This window comes from Semicossyphus pulcher, unplaced genomic scaffold (genome assembly GCF_022749685.1).
Source record: "Semicossyphus pulcher isolate SPU_LCO1_2020_fin unplaced genomic scaffold, fSemPul1.0.p SCAF_9, whole genome shotgun sequence".
NCBI classification, from domain to species: domain Eukaryota; kingdom Metazoa; phylum Chordata; class Actinopteri; order Labriformes; family Labridae; genus Semicossyphus; species Semicossyphus pulcher.
Window position 1 is genome coordinate 6,960,537 of NW_027211770.1, and position 21,796 is coordinate 6,982,332.

The 21,796-nt window shown below is 42.3% G+C and overlaps 1 protein-coding gene across 1 annotated transcript in view; it reads left to right on the forward strand.

Moving 5' to 3' along the window:
- LOC138584682 (proprotein convertase subtilisin/kexin type 4-like) overlaps positions 1-21,796 on the forward strand; it is a 165,541-nt gene that overhangs the window by 129,350 nt on the left and 14,395 nt on the right. The window contains exons 14-16 of the mRNA XM_069656978.1: positions 8,285-8,395; positions 8,595-8,688; positions 11,413-11,598. Coding sequence (XP_069513079.1) covers positions 8,285-8,395; positions 8,595-8,688; positions 11,413-11,598 — 391 coding nt within the window. The remainder of the gene's footprint in view (positions 1-8,284; positions 8,396-8,594; positions 8,689-11,412; positions 11,599-21,796) is intronic.

Sequence of the window (21,796 nt, forward strand, 5' to 3'; positions counted from 1 at the left end):
GAAAGTGTGTGTGTGTGTGTGTGTGTGTGAGAGAGAGAGAGAGGGAGAGAGAGCTCAGGGAAATTACAGCTATAGCTCATCCACAGACAACAATCCCAGTCTCACTTAATGTTAAAGCAGCTATGCAATGATATTGTCTCCTCTTAAAGGGGAGTAGATCTACAGTATGTGTGCCTAATTGTTGGCTAATTGGGAGGAAGTAGAGGCATTTAAAGGTTTGGTGTGTTAGCGGATTTGTGGGGTGGGGGTCTGGGTAGGCCATTCGGGTGCCATTGACCTTTGACCTTGAATCATGAATGATTATTATGGCGTTAAAAGTTTATCAAGACAAACGAATGGCTGGCATCTTCTCCTTATGCCTCATTAACATCCTGTCTCACAACTTTCTTTCAAGTAAAATATGTCTCGTCTGAGAGTATTTCTGTCCTTTCCATGCAAGAGAGATCGTAACACTCCAGTTATACATAGAGATGCAAAATGTTGATGTTAAGTGTGTGTGTGCGTGTGTGTAAACACTTTTGATTGATGGGTCAGCAGACAAACCGGGCTGAATGAGGCAAGTGTGTGTTTGTGTGTGTTTGTGTGTGACATACACCGACTCGCCCTAAGGGACAGGGGAAGCGGAGCGCTGCACCTCCTGCAGGGGGTGCCGTGTCTCCCAACAGGGGGGTGCAGCAGGCGAACAGAGGGGTGCCTGTACACCCCTCCACCCAAACCCCAACACAAACACACACACACACATACAGATTACTCCCCTCCACCCTGCTGCGCTACAAGACGGGTGGGGGGTTGTAGGGACCCTATGCGCTTCTAAACCTCCCTAATGCATAATTCATGTACAAGTAGCAATTTTGATATTTTCTACGGGGGTCTACAAACAGAAGAAATTTCAAAATAAAGTTCCTCAACAGCCAGCACGCTCATCCTCCTCAGCTCAGTTTTCTTCTTGTTCTGAATTTTGTCGCCAGATTAGCTGACAGCACGCTGTTTGTAACGTAAATGTGCCCTGATGTGTGCAGAGCTGAGACTCAGACTCTGGTGCACATCACTAAAAGCAATAGCTTTTAAATGTCCCTAAAAAAAATCACATTTCAAACTGTATTGATCAAGTTCTTACAAAACAAAGCAAAGACTGAAATCAAAGATATAAGACATTTTTTAAGTTTACCCCAATCTCGGATCCCATCGGGGACACCGGTGAACATGCCGGGCAGTAAGCGATCAACAACTTCCTGTCAAGACTTCTTTTTCCGCGTGCTGCATTGTTACACAAAGAGAAACCGTTCTCTTGTGATGTACTTGTTATTAACGGCTCTTACCTTGGCGAAATTTCAACGTCATGATGCAGATTTGTAAGTAGTGAAAAGCTTTGTCAGGTCTGTCCTCAAGAGGAGAAGAAAACGTTTAAAATGCTCATTTGTTGAACGGAGGTCAGATCGATCTGATGCATTCCAGGAAGTCGGGAAATCTGAACACTGAGCGGCTTTCATGACACAGCGTCAAGGAAATTCATCTCAAGTTAAATTTTAGATCTAGAACAGATTGTTAGCTGAACTTACATGCAGATGTCTGTTTATAGAGATTAATAAGAAGCTAAATCGTCGTCGGATCACGCTGATGGGAGCCAGGATGGCATTAGATTACGCTCCGCCTGCTTTTGCTCTCCTCTCGGACTGTTTTTCTTGCATATGCCACAGCCTGCTGATACGTGATTGGTCAATACTACTCTGACTACAAGCGTAGTTCGAACGGAAACCAGGCAGGGACGTGGATTTCCGGGAAGGAATCTCTATTTTCAGATACTACTATGCTGAATCTGTAAATAGAGAACTATCAATCAGAACAGAAACAAACCACGCTGAGATTGACCATGGGGCTAATGTGGTTTTCTATGCTGCTGATTCATTTAAGTGCTAAAAAAAGTGTGATACAAATTGTTCTCTAATAAGCTGTACCTTTCTTATATCTGTGTATTACTTTTTCAAAAACAAAAGGAATATATATCTATGTATGCATGACACAGATCATAAATGACAATGAAATTAATAGAATGAAAACTTGATTTATGGTCTTTTTGAATTTTACTTTTATGGTATGTCTAAGCCCAGTTTTTACCAACAGGAAGGACTACTACCCCAATACTTTTCCACATGTTGGGTGTCATAAGGTTAAACGAGAAAAAAAAGAACACAATCATGCAGCAGATGTCACACCTTTCAGTAAACACACAAAAATAGACAGATCATTACATATCTGTTCTGCTTCACATTCAGTGACGTGGCACTAAAAACTCGTCCCTATAAAGAGGCAAATCCAGGTTCAGTGCTGGCTTTGTCCGGAGTGAAAAAAAAGTAGTCCGGACCTGGCAGGGAATTTCATGCCAAGCTTGTAGCGCAGCACTTACCCAATCCTCTCTCCCCCTCTTTTACTCTCTCTCTCTTTCCCCACAAGGGCAGAGGCATCTAAAAGGACTGTAGCTTGGTTTGCGTCCAACAAAAGCTCTCTGCTGAATTTCATCCTCCTTTGAATTTGTGTTTGAATAACACTCGAGCTACAAATCAAAATATGTTGGACACTGAGAGTGAGGTCATGAGGTATAGATCATTGTGGCTTCCAGAGAAGTCTCCTTGTGTAAGAGACGGGGACGGGTGGCTGCTACTTTGACTGATGGCTAGGAGACTGAAGGCCGTTTGGTGCCCATTCTCCTGAGACTAAGTCCATGCCTGTGCCAAACCCCTCATTTTCCACCTCGCAATATATTTCATTAAACTTTTAACTCTTTGCAAGGTAATTCACTTGACATTTCAGGCGATGCTGTTGGAGGCTGCTGAGATTTTCTCTCTGTGTAATTTCAAGTCCAACAGATATTTGCCTAATACAGCCCAAAAAACTATTTTCTTCTTTAAAAACACATTCAGAACAGTTAAAACGATCAAATTGTAAAACATCCAAACCAACAAAGCTGAGCAGACGGCACAGCATTTCATGGTTACAGCCATGTGGGTCCCAGTGGCGCAGATATAATTAAGACCTCTTCTTAATTACTTAATAAGCCTAATTAGTAACATTTCTGAGGAGCAGATTTGGCTGTAAGAGCGATGAAATCAGAAGAATGTTAAGTCTATTTGTTATTTCATTTAAATCCTAATGTTAATGAAATTAGAGCTTCATGATAGAACAGGAACAAACCACGCTGGGATTGACCATGGGGCTAATGTGGTTTTCTATGCTGCTGATAAACATTCAATTAAGTGCTACAAAAAGTGTGATACAAAACCATCAAACAGACGTAAACAGAGTTTTTGTTCGCTGTGTTTGTGTCACCTTCATCAAGTGTTTACTGTATGCCAGTCATTTTATCATTAGCCCATGGCCAGATGTGATGGAGAGGTGTGTGAAACTGACCGTGGGTCTGCTGTGTTGTCGTCAGGATAACTAAGGCAAGCCCACCAATCATGCGCTGGAGCTGCTACTGCATTCCTCGCCACTTAATTAGAAGTTGTTGGTACCACAGAAGGTGTCACCAACCTTTTCAGGCGCTGAACAGATGGTGTCCCCTCTTTTTGAGGTCCTGCCAATGCCCACTCTGTGGCTCCTGGGAAAATGACCTAACTCACAGGCAGCTGCTTAGTGCGGCTTGAGTGATTCTTTACAGCCACTTCTATTGGGGGGGACTTAGCAGGACGTACCATTGCAAACAAGGGGTGAGACCGCAGTAGCTACGTCCCAGGATAGCTGCAAATATGTGTTGTGGTTGCAGCATACCAGTTGTTAAAACTGTGTCTTTAATGCCATGTGCAAAGATGAGGCAAAGATCTTGACCCTGCAGAGCTTGATGTCTCAGTGCTAGTTGGGTTTGTGTGCACTTTCCTCTGCTGCTGGCAGATGGTGTGAATATCAACAGAGAAAGGACCTGGGGAGGCCTACAGAACAAAAAGTGAAAAGGGTTCCTCGACAGTTACAAAGAGGCCCCATGGAGAGGTGTGGGGGGGTGGCCTTCGTTCTAATGGATAAAAAAAAGGAGGGAGTAAGACTGTGCAAGGGCATTTGCTATCAAGGAGTGAAAGTGGATGGAGAAAATGCGAGGGACGAAGATTCGATATGTGTGGAGGCGGGGGGTCGGGGGTTTAACGTGCTTCGTGCTGCGTGGACAGAAGATCGGCTGTCACTCTGTAGTCGACTTGGCTCAACCTCCCTCCGACCACGCAGGAGGTGGAGAAAGAACAAGTTGAAAATTTGATGACTGTGTTTTCTGACTAATTTCTTGATGTGTTTTACATGATGTGCCTCTCATCTTAAAACATCTTATGTATTCAACATTTAAATTCATAAATTAAATCCTGCGATTCTGCTATTCACCAATGTCACAAACCATAAAAGCTACAAATTCTGTCCAGCACACGTTTCTGTTTGGAGACATCACAAGGCTTACGCTGAATGTAGCAGTGCGTTAGTCGTTTGGATTCCTGATGATGAGATGGCTGAAAGGGCTGGTGAGTCTTCTCGAAAAGCGTCTCGGCTCAGCGGTGGTGTTTCGTTGACATGGCACGGGACATAAAATCTGTCATTTTCATCATGTTCTATCATGGCTAAACCTGTTTCCTGCAGCTTTCTCTATCAGATATATGTCTGTGTGGGTTTATGGCTGTGGAGCTGGGGCAGGTCCTATCGATCTGCAGGAGCAGTAGGATTTAATAGGTGCACAGCTCTCGCTAAGGGGTACGGGGTGGAGAGGGTATATTTAATCACTAAAGGAGAGCATGGTGGCAAGCCCCGGTCACCAACAGTTTCTGTTTTATATGAAGTCAATGTATCAATCCTCCCCTGGGTCAAATATATTTTTTGTGTACTTACCCATTCTTGCTGGCCAAATTAAATATATTGGTGATACTGATGTGTGTCAACATGTGTCTGTTTAGGTTTTGATATGTTCAAGAAAAAAAATATCTTAAACAGTTGTGATGCTGAATCTTGAACATAATTTACAATGATGGTGAAGAATTATTTCTAGAAAATACTCCATAGTAAAGAAAGGTGACAGAGTATAATGTCCTAATTAGCATTACCAAATAGAATTAATGTTGTGGTTGATTACCATTAAGGTAATAATCTTGAATAAATATCTGTTAAGTCACTATCTATCTCTGAATAAGGTAACACAATGGTGATTGAGCCTACGGCCCACTGATGGAAGGCTTTGCATTTGCAGTATTACAGACTGGCTGTCTGTGGTGGCTTTTGCAGACAAAATCACAAGCGGCGCCCTGTTAGTGACGCGTTTTCCATCACCCAGCAGTGGTTGGTCTGCCAGAGAGGGGAGGCAGAGCTGTTTTTTCATTATCTGCAAGTGTTGCGAGTAAACAGTAATCTACTATGGCTGAACAAAAAAAGAAAAGATTGATGACTACAGATACAACTTCAAAAATATGTGAAAATCCAAAGAAAAAGAAACAAACTCGACGCTCAGATGAAGGCAAACAGTCTAAAAAGGAAAGCGACCGTCAGCAAGGAAAATCAAGAGTTACAACCAGAGCCAACCGTGGACGTCACACATGCTACACTGTCTGGATATCTGCGACATGTGCTCCTGCAATTACTGTTTATCGCCATAGGTGCTGCCAAAGAGATCGAAACTGAACTAATCTTTGAGATTAAGACTTTAAATTCACATGTCCAGGTTCAGGTTTTCTTGGTGCTGTTGCTGGTGAATCTGCCCTTGAACACTGCCATATTGAAACAAAGGTTTGTGTCTAATAATATTTTAATATTGACAAATTCAAGCGATCAAAACCAACAATTAATTCATCTTACTAAAAATGATTGTCTGTGTAAGTAAAGCATGATATATCTTATTCCACTACCACAGAGCTTCATTGTTCTTCAGAATAAATGATAACACAAAAAGCCCTGGATGACATGTTCCCTATCATCATTAACACACACTGTAGATGATTTAGGCTGTGTTCAGGGCAACTTAAAGTCGAGGTGAAAAGAAAAATGTCATTTTAATCCTTTTAGATCACATCCCCGGTAATATTGTGCATCTATTTGACAATATAGGCCAAAAAAAATACAGAAAATCCATTTCTTCGTATTCTTATATCAAAATCTGATCATTTTTTCTTCCGGTAAAACTAAATTTCACGCATGTTTACGTAAATTAGCACCAACCAATTTCAACCAATCTATCTGCAACATTTAGCTGCAGAGCACCAAGAACGCTCGGTCAGTTAGCTAGCTACTGCGCTGTGGAGAACGTCTGTCTACGCCCACTTCTCAACGATCAAATCAAATCCCTCTAATGATATGTCCCGCCTGCACGTCCTGTGTCACTCGGAAATACGTCACGATACGGAAGCTAGATACTCTCGAAATGCCGTTTCAGCTCGACTTTAAGAAGAGCATAAAAAACACTACAGGGACCTCATTGATTTAAATGTGGACACTTCATCCACACGGGGGGGATGAGGACAAGAAAGCACTTGGTCTTCTGTAAACAAGAGGTCAAAACCTAGGATCAGACCATATCAGGTCAATGTGTGCTTTTGTGGGCAACACTGGAAGTGTGGCGTGTGTGTGACAGCTGCTGGACGTGTTCATTTTCATCTCAAATGCATGAAAACAGATGAGAGTCTTCACACTGCTGGGGTGTCACGCGCGTGTCACCTCTCTCCCCCAATACATCTTCTGCCTCTTCAACATCAAAAGTCAAACTAAGTGTCCCAAAAGCTATTTTAAAAAGTGAGTTCAATGATTATCTTAAAGTATTTGTCATTACAACGGAGTAAAGTTTAAGGAACAACAAATAAATTAGTTTGAATGTATGTTTAAAAATGCATCAGGGAGCATTAAGGATCGCAATTCTTGATAATCAGTTCATATTTAGAGATTCTAACACGCATTGATTGCTAAATCAAAACACTTTTACCTCCCGTCCACATTTGGAACTTGAAGACAAAAAGATTAGTTTAGTTACTTTAGACTTTGTAGGATCCGTGTCAGTCAATGCCCTAGCAATCTCCTGTCTAGCCTTCTGCATTCAGGTCTTGTCGGCTGTGTTTTGCTCCACTTCTTTACAGCTTTCACAAACCCCCGAATGACCTTGAACTTCGGCAGCACACCTCAAACTCACACACCCGTCCTAATGCTATTATGCTGGGCCCTACATGCTAAAAGTCATTGGTGGTGATAGCGGCTGATTAGATTGTGTCCATTGATCGCGCGGCGTGCTGTTAAGACGAGGACGGTTTGGGCTGCAGCTCCTGCCTCTCCTCCTCAGACACACTGACAGTCTGAGACAGAGGAGATGGAGCCCCATGCAGGGCAGCTGATTGAGTTATTGATCAGCTTTCTCCTTTCTCCTGTCTCTGTCTCTCCCTCCGCTGCTCCGAGAGACCCCGTCATCAGGATAATGAATTTCACTTATTGCTGATTAACGGCATAAGGTCTGTATGGTAATAATGGCAGAAATTAGCTCTTTGTCACCCCCTCTGAGTTTCCAAGAGGAGGGGTCGGAGAGAACGAAGGTTGTTACGGCCCTGTAACTCACTCTGAAGACTTTTAACAAGAGGGAACTGAAAGGGAGAGAGTGCGTGAAAATGAAAGATTTAAAGGAGAATTAAGGAGAGACTTATGAGGACTGCGATTTCAACATCACTGAAGTGTTGGAGGAGAGTTCTGATGCAAGAAAGTCAGGTCTGATGGAGGAGAGTGAAGGAGAATTTAGAGAGGAAAGAACGCTGAGTAGCAGACTGCTTTGTGAGAAAGAGAGGGCAAAGAGGAAAGATGAGAGCGAATGATTCAAAAGAGATGTAAAGAGACGGCAAAGCAGGAGTGGTAAAGTGGAGGGGAGAGAGTAAGACAGGCAGTGGTCATACAGTCACCAGCCGGCGACACCGCTTAAGGGTCAGCCATTGTGTCTCCAGCACGCAGATTGGGGTGGTAAAGAATGAATAATGAGGCTTGATTACAGTCCATGAGATGGCACATTGTTCAGAATCACTCCTCCAGGCAATTACAGGCGGTACAAACAGCAGCCCTCAGCCTCAGCCCGGACAGAGCGGGAAGCGATTGTGTCAGAGGACAACATCATCTTCGTCAATGACTTGTTGCTTCCTCATGTCGAGCCATTAGCACTTACTCTGCTCCTGCAGCACATTCAGCCACCCACGTAAAAGCTTCCAGTTCACATGTGTAAAAGCATATAAGATATGAGGATGATTATCCTTCCCATATATGCAAACATACAGTAGATAATGGACCGCATGTTCCCTTCTTGTGTCAGGTTTGGCTTTGGATTGCTGGATGCAGGACGGATGGTGCAGCAGGCTGCTCTCTTCAACACTGTTGCTCCCCAGAGGACGTGCACGCAAGAAGTCCCTCTCCATCCGACCAGGTTTACACTCTTTTTTTCTACTTTATCTACTATAATTCTGCCAAATAAACTTTACTTATTACTCACTGCTTTGACTAAACAGCTTTCCTACGGGAATCCTTAATCTTTTATTTTATCTTTATCTATACGTTTACTGCTTTGTGTTTGCATATTTGAAGAGGAGGATGCATGTGTATTTGTGTTATGTTGTATTGGTTAGGATTCTTCATCAAAGAGGTGTGGTCACTGTGAACATCCAATCAGAGGCCTGCCACGGGAGGACTAATGAGATCAACACTCTGGAACATGTTCAGGTCAGACGGTAGTTTTGTCACACACTTACTGTAGATGGCATGAACATACTGTACAGTTTTGGCAACAGACACAGGCAACTCAAGCTGCACTGATTTCACACTTGACATGCGTCATTCTCCCCAACCACCTGACAAACACTTCCTCCCAATTTGGCAGGCTCTGCTCTGTCATTGCCACCGCTGCCCTGCACCAGTACTGCGCTCATACTTTCAGCCCCACCTCCACTCCAGCATTCACCTGCATGCTCCGGCTAGGGAGGTTGAAGATATTACCTCATCACTCCTCAAATTCCTGCATGTAAAATAAATCTGCGAGGAATGATGAGGTCGGAGCCTGGACGCCAAACACAAGCAATGTTATGGTGCTGCAATAAACATTTCAAACTATTACAAACATGACTCATCTGACTGAAATGAAATAAAGTATTGAAAAAGAGTTTTACTAAAAGAACATCTGAAAGAATTTGTTGACTTTTCGGGCAGTACGCTTAAAGGCGTTATTGCCAAGAGTCAGAAAAGAAAATCATTACCACTATTTTATTTGTCCCTTGAATATAAAGCAACAGCCAGCAGGTGGTTAGCTTAGCTTGCTCTGGCCATGGAAACAAAATCCATCGACCAGGGCCTCAACAAATATTACATTATATCTGTTTGTATAATCCAAACAAAAGCCAAAGTGAAACACAATAAGCACTCAAGACTCGAGAAAGTCACTGCTCCCAGCCAAGAAATAGTCCCTAACATAACTCCCTGTATAGCACCAACCTGTACTGGTTTTCATTATACAGGGTTTTTAGTCTTTATGCTTAGCTAAGGTAACTGTTTATATAGTTATGTATGGAATATATACTGAATATATAATAACAACTCATTTTACTCTTGAAAACAGACAAATACGCATATTTACCAAAATGTTTAGCTTTTCCTTTAAAACTTTGACGAGGGAACAACAAAAAAAAAGTCAGGTTTTGTTTGGGATAGATATTTTCCTGCATTGTGGCTTCGCTTGAAATCAGCTTTTACAGCCTGATTTCCTGATGACCTTGACATTATATAAATCAAAAAGAAGCGTGTATTGAAAATGTACCGTCTACCTGCAGCCAAGGAAGCTTAAACATTTCATACAAATTGTTTTTGAGGTTTCTGTGTCATGAGTTCCTGAAAACAGAAGAGATAAAAAAGGATCATGCTGTGATGTGTAACGTGTGGGATCTGTCTTCTGCAGAAAATGGACAAAACTGTGTTTTCTTGAGTGCAAGCACATACATGCAAATGTGTTCATGTTTGACTGTGTCAGCAGGCTTTGTACTGTATGTGTATATGCACGTTGAGTTTGTGCAACTTATCCCTGAGTGTGTCTGTGTGTGTGCGTGCATGTGTGTGTGTGTGTGTGCGCGTGTGTGTACTTGTGAAATAGCAGTGAGAGAGAGAGAGAGAGAGGGGGAGAGAGCGGGAGTGTGTCAGCATGTAAATTGAAAAGGCTTCATCTTTGCGGCTCTGCTCCCTGGCAGAAAGCGTGGGTCAGGCCATCGCTGCGAGGTGTGATTGATGGACGTGTTGCCGTGGTAACACGCTGTAAACAGGAGCGGGCTGTCAGTCTTTTTGCAGCTTGGCGGCTCTCTCTGCGATGTGCCATTGTCACACCAGATGTGCTGCTTGTGATGAACAGGGACAGGGAGAGTGTTTACTTGGGGGGAATCGGGATGATGATCGTTCGGGGGGGTACATGTGCTTATTTAAATCATTTAGCTAATAGTCCCCTAAGCCATTTTTGTTACTTAGTCTGCTCCTACTTTTTGTTGTCTTCATCTTTGGTACTCTATGGCAGCTCATTGGTTTGTCCATCTGTTTGAAATGTAGCGTATCTTAGATGACACTAATGGGTTCAGAGTCCAACTTGGGGAGGTAATGTATGTTAGCACTGCCTTGCACTTTTTCCAGAATTATTCCAATTAGCCTAATCATGTGTCACATCTATAACCTTGAATATTAGTGATGATCCCAATGAATACTACATTTTATACCATGTGCTGATCAGTGCAAAGAGGACTTACTTTACAGTAATGGTTTAACATTTGTGGCATATTCCACTTCAGAGACAGAGAGACTCATTATGAAACTACAAACACTCTTCTTTCTAAAGCTAACAAAATCCACTTACCAGCACCTCTAAATGTCACTAATTAACAGCTTACAGCTACAAAAACCATGTAAAAAAACACCTTCTTGGTGTTGTAAGGACTGTTTCTTGGCCAGGTTAACTAAATTGTGAGAGACTGGACATCACCATGCATCACCAACTAGTGGAAGGTCAAAGTCGCTACACCCACATCCTTTACTCACCCACAATCTTTATGCTAAGCTATGCTAACTGACGGCTGTATGTACCTGTAGGCATGAGAGTGGCAGTTATTTCCTTGTTTTAATCTCAACCAACAAGTTTACTTTCCAAAATGTCTGATTTAAATTTAAATTTTCAAATGATCAATCTGTAAAGTAATTTAAAAACATAAAGACCAGTCTTTTTCCACTCAGTTCTGCCACATTCAGTAAACAGCCACATGTCATTCAGTGATAGAAGGCCTGTAAGATACGTCTTTACGTGTTGCTCCGTCTCTATCCACCCACTTCCTCTCTCTTTTTTTACCTTTGCTTCTGTCTCTCCATCAACCTTGTTGTTCACACCTCACTTCTTTTTATTTCTTGCCACCTGTCTCTCACCAGGTGAGAGTGAACATCAGTAGCATGTGTCGAGGTGACCTCTCTATAAGCCTGGAGTCTCCAGCCGGCACTGTCTCACTACTGTTAGACACACGGCCCAATGACGCCTCCACTGCTGGCCTGAAAAACTGGACCCTGATGACTGTGCACTGCTGGGGGGAGCATCCACGAGGCCTCTGGATCCTCAAGGTGAGAGAGAAAATGTACTCGCTATGAGGATTGCAGTTTTTGTGGTGCCATGCTACACTAAAGATGCACGTAGTTTGTAGTTCTGATCAGGAAATGTTAGAATGATAACATGTTAAACTAAGATTGTAAAGATGGTAAACAACATACCATCACAATGTAAGCAATATCATTGCTAGCAAGCTGATGTAACCATTAAGCTCAAAACACTGCTGTGCCTAAGTACATCCTCACAGAACTGCTTTAGTCTACATGGCTTTAGACTCTTAGGTCCCGCATTATGCAGGCTGTAAAACACAAGGCGCACCGCACTGCCTTTTCTGTTGAAGCCTATGTTTTTTTTTACTGTTGTTAAGGCAACAGATGATTTTATAACCTGACAGATCTGTTCCCATTTATTTTGGCTAGCTAAAATACTTTACTGTTCAATATATTAGTTATATCTGCATTAAAAAATGTAGAGGCAGAGGGCACTTGCTCTGGCTTTGATGGAGGGTGAGAGGTTGTCACTCGATGTAGTCACCCAGACAGAAGGCCCGCCTCTCCATTCATCTGATTTGACTATGAGAAAAAACGGCAATGACGTCGGGCACTTTTCTGCTTTGAGTTGAAGTTTTTTTCAGCTCGAGGCTCTCAGAGCATTTCCCCAAAAACTCGAGGCGCACAGAGCGGAAAAACACGAGGAACTCTGCAACGCAGAAACAATGCAGGAGCAACGCAAAAGCAGCACACAAGCAGCGTCCCTCTCATTGAAAACAATGACCGCCCCCAGCTGCTAAAACGCACTCTGTCTGATCGGAACCTTAGTCTGCTTGCTTTGTAGTTTTTCAACTTTTTTTTCACGAAAAAGAAATCACACAAAAAAATAATTCAGTTGTGTTCCTTTGTCTGAATATCAGTTAAGGTGGTCTTCTAAATTGTGTGTCTCTCAATCCTTTAATTTGACTTTGTATCCAGTGAAGAATTTGTACTTGTGTCTTAACTCCCCCTCTGTAACTCTTAGCTGATAACAAACTGAAGAAGCCTACACAATATATGACAAAGATATTCTTGCAAAGCTAGTTTACTGATTTCCCATCCTTCTGGAAACCCTTTTCCATATTCCTTCTCTCATGATATAGGAATGATTTTCTCCGCTTCCCATTGTCCTCTTCCAATGCGGCGTATAGAAGTTTAAAAATAGCCCAGCCCAGCACAGCTCAGCTCAGCTTGGTTCAGTTCATTTTGCCATAGCAATGTGAATCATCCTCTACTTTCATCTCCGAGTTTCAGCCAAGCATGGCAATCTTCATTTTCCTCCCCGCACTCTTTTCCTTTTTTTCCCTCATAGATGTGCTGATGTTTGATATGGAGGAAGGAGCTAAAATGGAAGGGAAATTAAGACTGGAAGGTTAAGTAACCTTGGCCAGGTTTGACAGACACAATACTGCCGACGTCTGATTAGAATCCATACTCACAGACAGTAGCGCGCTGAGGTCATTTACTGTATATACGTGTGGGTGGTAGAAGTAGAGGTGGGGGGGACTCACTCTGTATATATGTGTGTGTGCGTGTGTGCAAATAGGCATCAGTCCTTGTAAACAGTTGGAGGTTTATAGAGAAAAAGCTGTGAAGATGAAAGACACCCACCCCCTGTCCTCTATCACCTACCTCTTCCTGCAAACACACACGCACACTCTCTTTTTCTCTACCTCTCCGTCTCTGTGTCTCTCCCACGTCCTCGTGCAGATTTACTGTCCCCTCTGTGACCAATTACCAAGGCCCAGTGTGTCGCAGAGACAGGGAGGAAACACCGTGAAGCTGAGCCACATAACGACGCCGCTGCTCATTACCGGAGGGCCGAGACGAGTCACCGTGATGCTTGCAACACGAATTAACGCTTGCGTCTTACGTGCCGCATGCCTTTGCACGCCGCTAATCAGGACATGCACACAGACTGATTGGTTTTACGCTGGTTGTAAACTTTACTGCAGATTGGAAACATGTACACAGAGAGTCACAAATACAAGGCGGGGAAGATGAGCGAGTGTCACAACGCTTTAAGTCAAAGTGAGGAGGAACTGAGAGAAAAAGGACAAAATCAGCTAAAACAGAAACTTACATAAAGGTCTAGTATGCCCTTACAGACTTTTGATCATAGACATTAAAAGGTCTATTTTTCTGAACAGTAATTACAGATGGTGGTGATTAAATATAATGGTTCAACTAAAGTTTAAGTCTACTTAACGCCCAGTAAAATGATAAACTAGAAGGAATATTTTAGAACAAGCTGGCTGGTCAAAAACAGAGGAGGACATAAAAGAGACAGAGGACATACAGACTGATAGAAAACACAGAAGGAGGGATGGCAGGGAGTGAGGGGTAAACCATAAAATGGAGGCCCTGAGAAGAGACTTTAACTGGACTATCTGCTGGATCAGTGTTTAAAAACTCAAGGGCAGCACAGGGGGGGCTGTCTGTAGAGAGTCTATATTGATTTGTCATGATGACAATTGTCAAAGAGCACTGTGGCTCTGCTGGAATAAAAGCGGGACTGAAGTGAAAAGGGAGCGAGTCTTATGGCTCGAGGCACGACTGACCTTCCAGCGCTGTGAAGGAGACGAGACCGCAGGGCTGGAAATACTCTCTCTCTCCTCATATGTGCTCTCCCCTGTGCTCGCTCTACCGCCATCTGTGGGTCCGGGGCTCAGCTCTGTGCTTTTACTGTTTAACAGGGACGACATTAAAGGTAGTATTGCACAATATAGAAATGTGTATTATAGAAAGCCAACACACAGCAAAGTAAAGTATGGATTTATAATACAATGACATGATTAGCTTAAAGATTGGAATTAGATAAATAAAATCATCAATACCACTAAGCAATAGTTGTATCAGATGTTATTAGGACCCTGTATGTCCTTGATCTTCCTTTACTCTCTCTCTCTCTCTCTCTCTCTCTCCGTCTCCATCTTTCTCTTGTTTCACACACGCGTGCGCACACACACACACACATACATTCTGTCCTCATGCAGAGCTTAGAGGTATCATTGTTTTGGAAATAGTTAAATAAATTATAGTTAAGCCTTTTGTATGCCATGTTTATGGTTTGTACTGAGTGAGTTTAAAGGGTTGGTGCCCCTAAAAACGTATAAAACCATCCAGATAGCTCTTTAGCCTGATGCAGGTGCACATGTGCACCAAATGTACGCACAGCCGACGCTGTAGTTTACATAAGTGGCCTGTGGTTTTGCATCGCAGCATTAACACTTGTGCTATGCCCAGCAATTACAACGGCAAAACCCAAGTTGGCGAGGGCGTTTCTGCACCACTTTATTGAGTTTTTTCAGGCTACTACATGTATTTCAAACAAAGCCAACTGAAAAGTGGGTGGATCGTGTTAGCGTTGGAGCTAATATATGTTGAACAACATTTGCATATGTACAAACACAAGTATGTTTATTTCACTGCTGCATGCACCAAACCAAAATTCAATTTGCCTCCGTTTTATGTGAAGGTAAAAAACGTACAATTTTTTTTTTGGGCTATTTTTCTTAATTGATAGGACAGCTGAAGATAGACAGGAAATATAGGGAGTAGAGAGTGTGGGATGACATGCACCAAATTATCGGCAGACCGGGAGTCGAACCTACGATCACTGCGTCGACGACTGAAGCCTCTGTACACGGGGTGCCTGCACTACCAACTGGGCTAAACCAGCTCCCCATATGCCTCCTCTTTAAACAGTAAAAATAACATGTATAATAAAGGAAATTACTCTTTAAAAAATCACAATGTCACACAAACACAGGAACACAAAAATGTAAACACACATACCTCGCTCTCGCTTCTACCCAGCCTGGTTCTGTCCTCCCATGCCCACATGGAGTGTATGTGTATGTGGGTGTGTGAGTCTCTGTGTGCGTGTGTGTCTGTGTGTGTGAGTGTGTGTGTGTGTCTGTGGCAGGGTGGCAGCGGTCTTCAAGCAGAGACATCTCTGATTCCCAGAGGACTTTGGGTTTCAGGCTGACTGTGACTAGTTTGACTATGGCACTATTTAGCCTGCAGCACTGGGGCTACACACATACACACACACACACACATACACACAAACAAACAGCCATCCTTGCAGGCCATAACTGACAGCTCATGTATTTACCATTATCATCCCTGGTGCTTTCATTGGAGTCACTTTTGCTCCCCTTTCACACCAACACAAACCGAACACACAGTGACAAACGGATGATGAAATAACCAGCAGATCATTTAGAAACGTTGGGGTCTAATCAGTGAAGCTAGCCAATAGAAAATATTTACTTTAGTCATTCTGTGTCTTCCACCTTGAGAGATTTGATGGTCTGGTCTGATTCTGTACACTTCAATGTGATTTAAGATCTTTTCTCACCCGGATTTTTAGATGAGATGTTAACGGTCTGCATATGATCTCCAGAGGCCTTTCCATCCTCAAAATATAAGCATGAATGTTCATCATGCAGATAATGTAATCTTAAATCTCAAGGCACCTGTGCAAGTAATACACTCTAAAAACAAAAAAAACAAAAAATGTAAAACATTGTCAGACTGACTGCACACTTTGCAAATATTGTGTACATTTGTCATGAAAGATTGCGCCGGTTCTTTCTTGCTTCCATGTGACTGCGTGTAAGTGTTTAGAACTTTGTTACACAGCGACTTACACTGTTTTTTAATCCAAACTGAAATTGAAGCAAATACAAATATAGATATTCAGACCTGAACACTGTATTTTAAATGCAGTTTTATTACTTTTAAAAGTAGTGAGATAATTTAATAGATTACATGATTTAAGAAAAAGTGCCCATCATCCCTGGTTAACATGAGTAAAAAAAACACTGCTGTAACAGCGTATACTGTAACTACACAAACACAAACATCGCATCAAGTTTCGTAGAAACACTGTCAAAGCCTCAGTAGTTGCTGCAGTGAAAACAAACTCATACGCACATTTCCACAATCGTGTTCACAAACACACACACACACTCATTCTGGCCCAAGGTGGATTTCTAGAGGTGCATATATTTGCATATATCTGCATGTTTAATGAGTTTTGGGAGATCAAGCGATCCGTGCGGCCCTTTGTGGGTATTTCTTTTTGTGTGTGTGTGTGCGTGTGTGTACGTGTGTGTATGTGTATGTATGTATGGAGGGGGGTGGGTCTCCATGTAAATATCACCCACTGTGTGTTGGCACCCGTCACAGATGGTCGGGGGCGAGGGCACCCTGTGGGCAAAGGATACCTATTTCTGTTTGTCTGCGTGCTTTGTGTGAGACTGGGAGGCAAAGAGAGTGTGACTCTGTGTGCACACTCCTTTGCGTGTGTGCGTGCGTGTGTTTGAGTGTGCATGTGTATAGTTTGCACTGTAGGTGTTTGTATGTGCCATTTTTCCTGTGCACTTTAGAGTGTTTTTGAATGTGTTTGTTACTGTGTTGCAGAATGTTCATTGGTGTCTGTGCCTGTGTGTCTGGGTGTGTGCCATGAGATACTCTATGTGTACGTTTTACCTCTGATAGTATGTGCACGTGTTTTCAATTCACTAATTATTTGAGCAGCGTGTGTATACAATTTAAATGTTTTCCGTGTTCGTGCATCCCAGTGTGTCTTAGTTCAGTTGTTTGTCTTTTACCATGCTGCAGTGTGTGCGTGCTTGAGCGCGTGTGTCTCCCAGCATGCCGTGTGCCTGTGATGGCCCTGTTTTGGATGATTGATGTGTTGGAGGGAGCAGCAAGGAGCTCAGGTTGGGCCAGAGCCTCAGTCTGACACACTGCTGCTTCCCTGCTGCTTTACATATGTAGACGCAGCAAGACTCCTCCCCCCTCCCTTCTGACTCTGGCTCCCACTCCAGCACTGCCAACACTCACAGGTTCCTTTTTAGGGCTTTATTTTGAAGCGTCCTTTTATTCATTGAGAGTAAACTGAGTAACGCTTATCAAGCAAATTCCTATTTAACATTTTAACCCTGACAGTACTGCAGTACAATCCCAGTTAGAGGTGCTGGGGGTTAAAGTAAAATAAAAATAGATTTATTTATATTTAAACATGAACAAGTTGCCTCTGTCTTTTCTTCTGTTTATCTGAGTCTGGTAGGGGAAGGGTTGTGTTCTCATGTTTCTGTTGCTAGTTTCATTAGCGATTGTGACAGTCTACATACTTTTCTACGCTTACAGAAATGCCATTTAAGTGAAAACACAAAAGATTGTCAAGGTTATTGTATTTATAGAAGTGTCATGTGTAAAGGAATATCACCTTAAAACATCAGGAACTGGCAGCTGTGCAGTGCAGAGATATCTGCACCAAGTTGTCAAGTTAACTTAACAGCAGCTTGTAAAATGAGAAAATGCATTTTCAATAGAGACAATAATGACAATAATCAAGACAAAGAGAAACATAATTTTCTTGTTTTAGAATGTGATCATGTTTTACAGTGTCAGCAAAACTAGAAAAACTGAATCATTTATGAAATCAATTAAAATGTCCTGTTTTTTAATGGCAAACAGATACGTACAAGTGGCCGAGGGGAGCGACAACAATGCCCTTGAGATAAAAACAAAAAAAACAGAGGAACTGTATTTTGTTCACCATCTGACTCTCATGGTGTTCCTTTTATTATTCATAGTGAACACATCAGGCAGGTTTCTTCTTAGAAATACTTGGGTGTAATGATTGACTGATTGCCTGTTATCCTGGAAAGACCACATTGAATTTGTTTGCAAAAAGACATAACAAAGAATTTATTTCCTTTGCCGACTGAGATCTTTTTATTTCTGTGACTCTGAGTGTCCTACAGTACTGTAACTCCACGTGGTACAAGTGTCTGTCCACTGTGTTGAAGTCCAAACTGCTCCCCCAATTGAAAGTCTTCTGAAAGACTGTAGACAATCCCTTGAGAAACGTTATGAATCAGCCTATAAAAAAAACACGTTCGAACATTGTGTCTGACCCAAACCACGCTCTGAATAGTCAGTATGAACTGTTACCATAAAATCGGAGATACAGGGTCCCAGGTTTTAATAAGGTTAGACTGAAGCACTCTTTTGTTCATCAATGTATTCTGAAATCAAACATTGAGCTAAATCCCGAACAAAAGTACGTTAAAGGGCCCTGAACACGTCTTCTGTGTTATGAATTGTTTTGTCAAATGTATGTTTTTTGTATTTGTATGTATGTATATGTATGTATGTATGTATGTATGTATGTATGTATGTATATCTATCTATCTATCTATAGATACGTGCATGGCAGAGTCAGTAACAGAATAGCTTATATGCAGTGTATTATAGTTTAGTTGTCTGTTCGAGTGAGCATTGGCGTGTGTGTTAGTGTGTCAGTGTGTGTCCGAGTGTGTTTTTTCGCAGCTAATCTTGCATACTACTGGACCAACCAGCCTCATATGTTTTATCCACGTTGATGCCTGTAGGCTCAGCAACCTCTCATGGTTGTGATGACTCATAGTTTTTGTATTGTCTATTTTACTTACAGCTCTGTTTTATATCATAACTGACTGCTGACTCGTTATCATAAAACGTTTAGAACCCTGTGTCCGCTGTGAACAGCGCAGTCATGTTTGTGTTGGTGCATTCTAAACCCAATTGCAGAGAGTACTGCTGGAGGAGTACTTCTGTCCTACCAAGTACAGAATACGTTTCCTCTGCCTTTCCTGGTATATGAACCAGCAACCTTCCGATCACAACCTCTCTTTATTTGCTCTTATCCACTAAGCGTTCTGCTCAACTCTTTTGTCTCCACATGTTTTCATTCACGTTGGCGGTTGGTAAGTCAACTTAGCCTTTTTTCAAAGTCTTGTTTATGACTCTGTCTGCTTGTTTCCTGTATAACTTCTAATGTCTTTTTATTCTCTGTTATCCTTTGTCTTCCCTCTCTGTTTCTCTGTCTCACTATAACTATCTCTTTCTGAACTCCTTGCTCCTCTCAGGTTCATCCTCTATCTCTGGGTCTCACTTTCCCCTCCCTGACACTCACCCGTTTCGATATCCTGCCATCTCTTGCCCATCACTAATCCTCCCACCTCTGTCTTAGTTTTTCTCTCTGTAGTTTCTCTCTCTGGCTTTGAAATCCTTCCCCTCTCCCCTCTGTTCCTCTGCTTCTGCTAATCCTTTCATTTTCTTTGTCTCTCTTTTGTCTAAAAGTCAGATTAATTTCTCCTTCCTTTATGCCCAGTTTTTTTCACTGCTTGTAGCTCTCACACTTTTATTCCTCTGCAGTTCCACTGGTTTGTAAAGTTACAATGTCCAAAAAAGTGTTTGCAGGGACCCTTGTCTCTGGATGATTAATTTGTAATATTTTAAATATTTAATATATTAAACTTCAACTCTATTAGAAATATTTGACTCGCAAGTTTTCTGAGCGACAGCAGCTTTTCTGAGAGCCATGTTGACCCCGTAGAAAGGCATGCTGGGAGGCTGGCAGGCATGAGAGGCGTATCGATCCACCTGTAGCATCCAGCTGTTTGTTTACCAACAACAAATCAATGCTGCGCTCGGATGGGGGCCGCCATGCCTGGCCTCTGGCCTGCTTGGAGCACTCTCAAGTATAGAATACACGCACACAGGCAGGCTGGCCTGCAGAGCTACAGAGATTATATGAAGGCATGTCTGTCTTCAACCTGCTGTAAACGAAAGAAGGATTTTTTGGGACATGAAGAAGCTTACTTGAATTTTTCAATTAATTGTTTCCACTTGTGTTAAATTGCCTGCTCGTCTGCAAAACACAACTTTGGGTTGGGGAGTTTATTGTTCCAAGTTCTAAGTCAAAAAGCGACAGTTAGATTCAAGTCATTGGTGATACTGATTTTGTTGTCTCGTCAATTTTAAAGTAATCAGATTAATGATCTGAACCTATTTCAAGTCTTACTCATGTAAATGTATACGTCCACAGCTTTGCAATGACCTAACGCAGCAGTGACAATGAGCATCAGGCAGAAAGATTGCTTGTTTTAGCCCATGTAACTTGTTATAGTAGTAAACAAACAACGCAGCATCTGGGATGGGTCGCTTGATCCCAACAAAAAGTCTACTGTTACAATTCTGTCGCCTTCTCTTGCCTAGTTACACAACTCCTACCACTTGTTCCAGGAAGCTGACGATGAGCAGCACAGAGCACTCCTTCATGCACATAATGATGTTGGTGGTGCTTCTAGGTGAGCTGTGATGTTGGTCTCTGGTACCTCCTGTCCAGTTGCCTATGTTCCTTACACAGTTTGTGAAAGACAGCAAGCTATGATTGGTTTCTTTTGCAGAATGTACAAAAAGACTCCCACCAATTAAACATTAGGGCACCTTGATGGGGAACATCTGGGTATACCAGTCCTATTAATTCATACTCATGTGACTTCTAAGTCCTATATAAATACAGAATTTATGCACAATTAAGAAATACGTCTACAAGTCGGTTGCAAAGTTGTCTTCTTCTACTGTTTGTACTTGTACTGACTGCACACTTTATGGCATCACTGCCAGTCCCTGCTGTATTCACAGTCGGTGTAGATTGCAAAATAGGTGCTGCCGTGATGCTTACGTGTCACGCACGTTCATCTGACGCTACAGTGTCGGTGTAGATTCCCAGTGAGGCACAAACTGCCACCACGTCACTGAACATCTGATAAGCCTGTTTGTTAAGGCATTTGAATTACAATTAGTAAATTGATTGAAAAGGGTGGTGCAGTGGTTTGCCTTTCTGTGCGGAGTTTGCATGTTCTCCCCGTGCATGCATGGGTTCTCTCTGGGGTCTCCGGCTTCCTCCAAGAGTCCAAAGACATGCTTACAAGGTTATTGGTGACTCTAAATTGCCCATAGGTGTGAGTGTGAGTGCAAAAGGTTGTCTGTCTCTATGTGTCAGCCCTGTGATTGACTTGCAACCAGGCCATGGTGTACCACGCCTTTCGCCCAATGTAAGGAATGTTTTCCTGTAAGGAGGATCCATGACAGGCTTTGACCTGAGGAGGTAGCTCCATGTTTGTGTCAGGGATGGTGTACTGAACAATATACTGTATATACTGTAGATTTGACTACATTAACTGAATTATAACATCATGTCACTTTTATATTCCTCTACTCTTTCCCTGAAATTTCTTTCCAAAAAGTAGATTTGGATGTTTTGAAATAAAAGAAGAAAGTTTTCCACATGATCTGTTTTTTGGTGACAGAAGCCCTTTCTGATGTGTCTGTT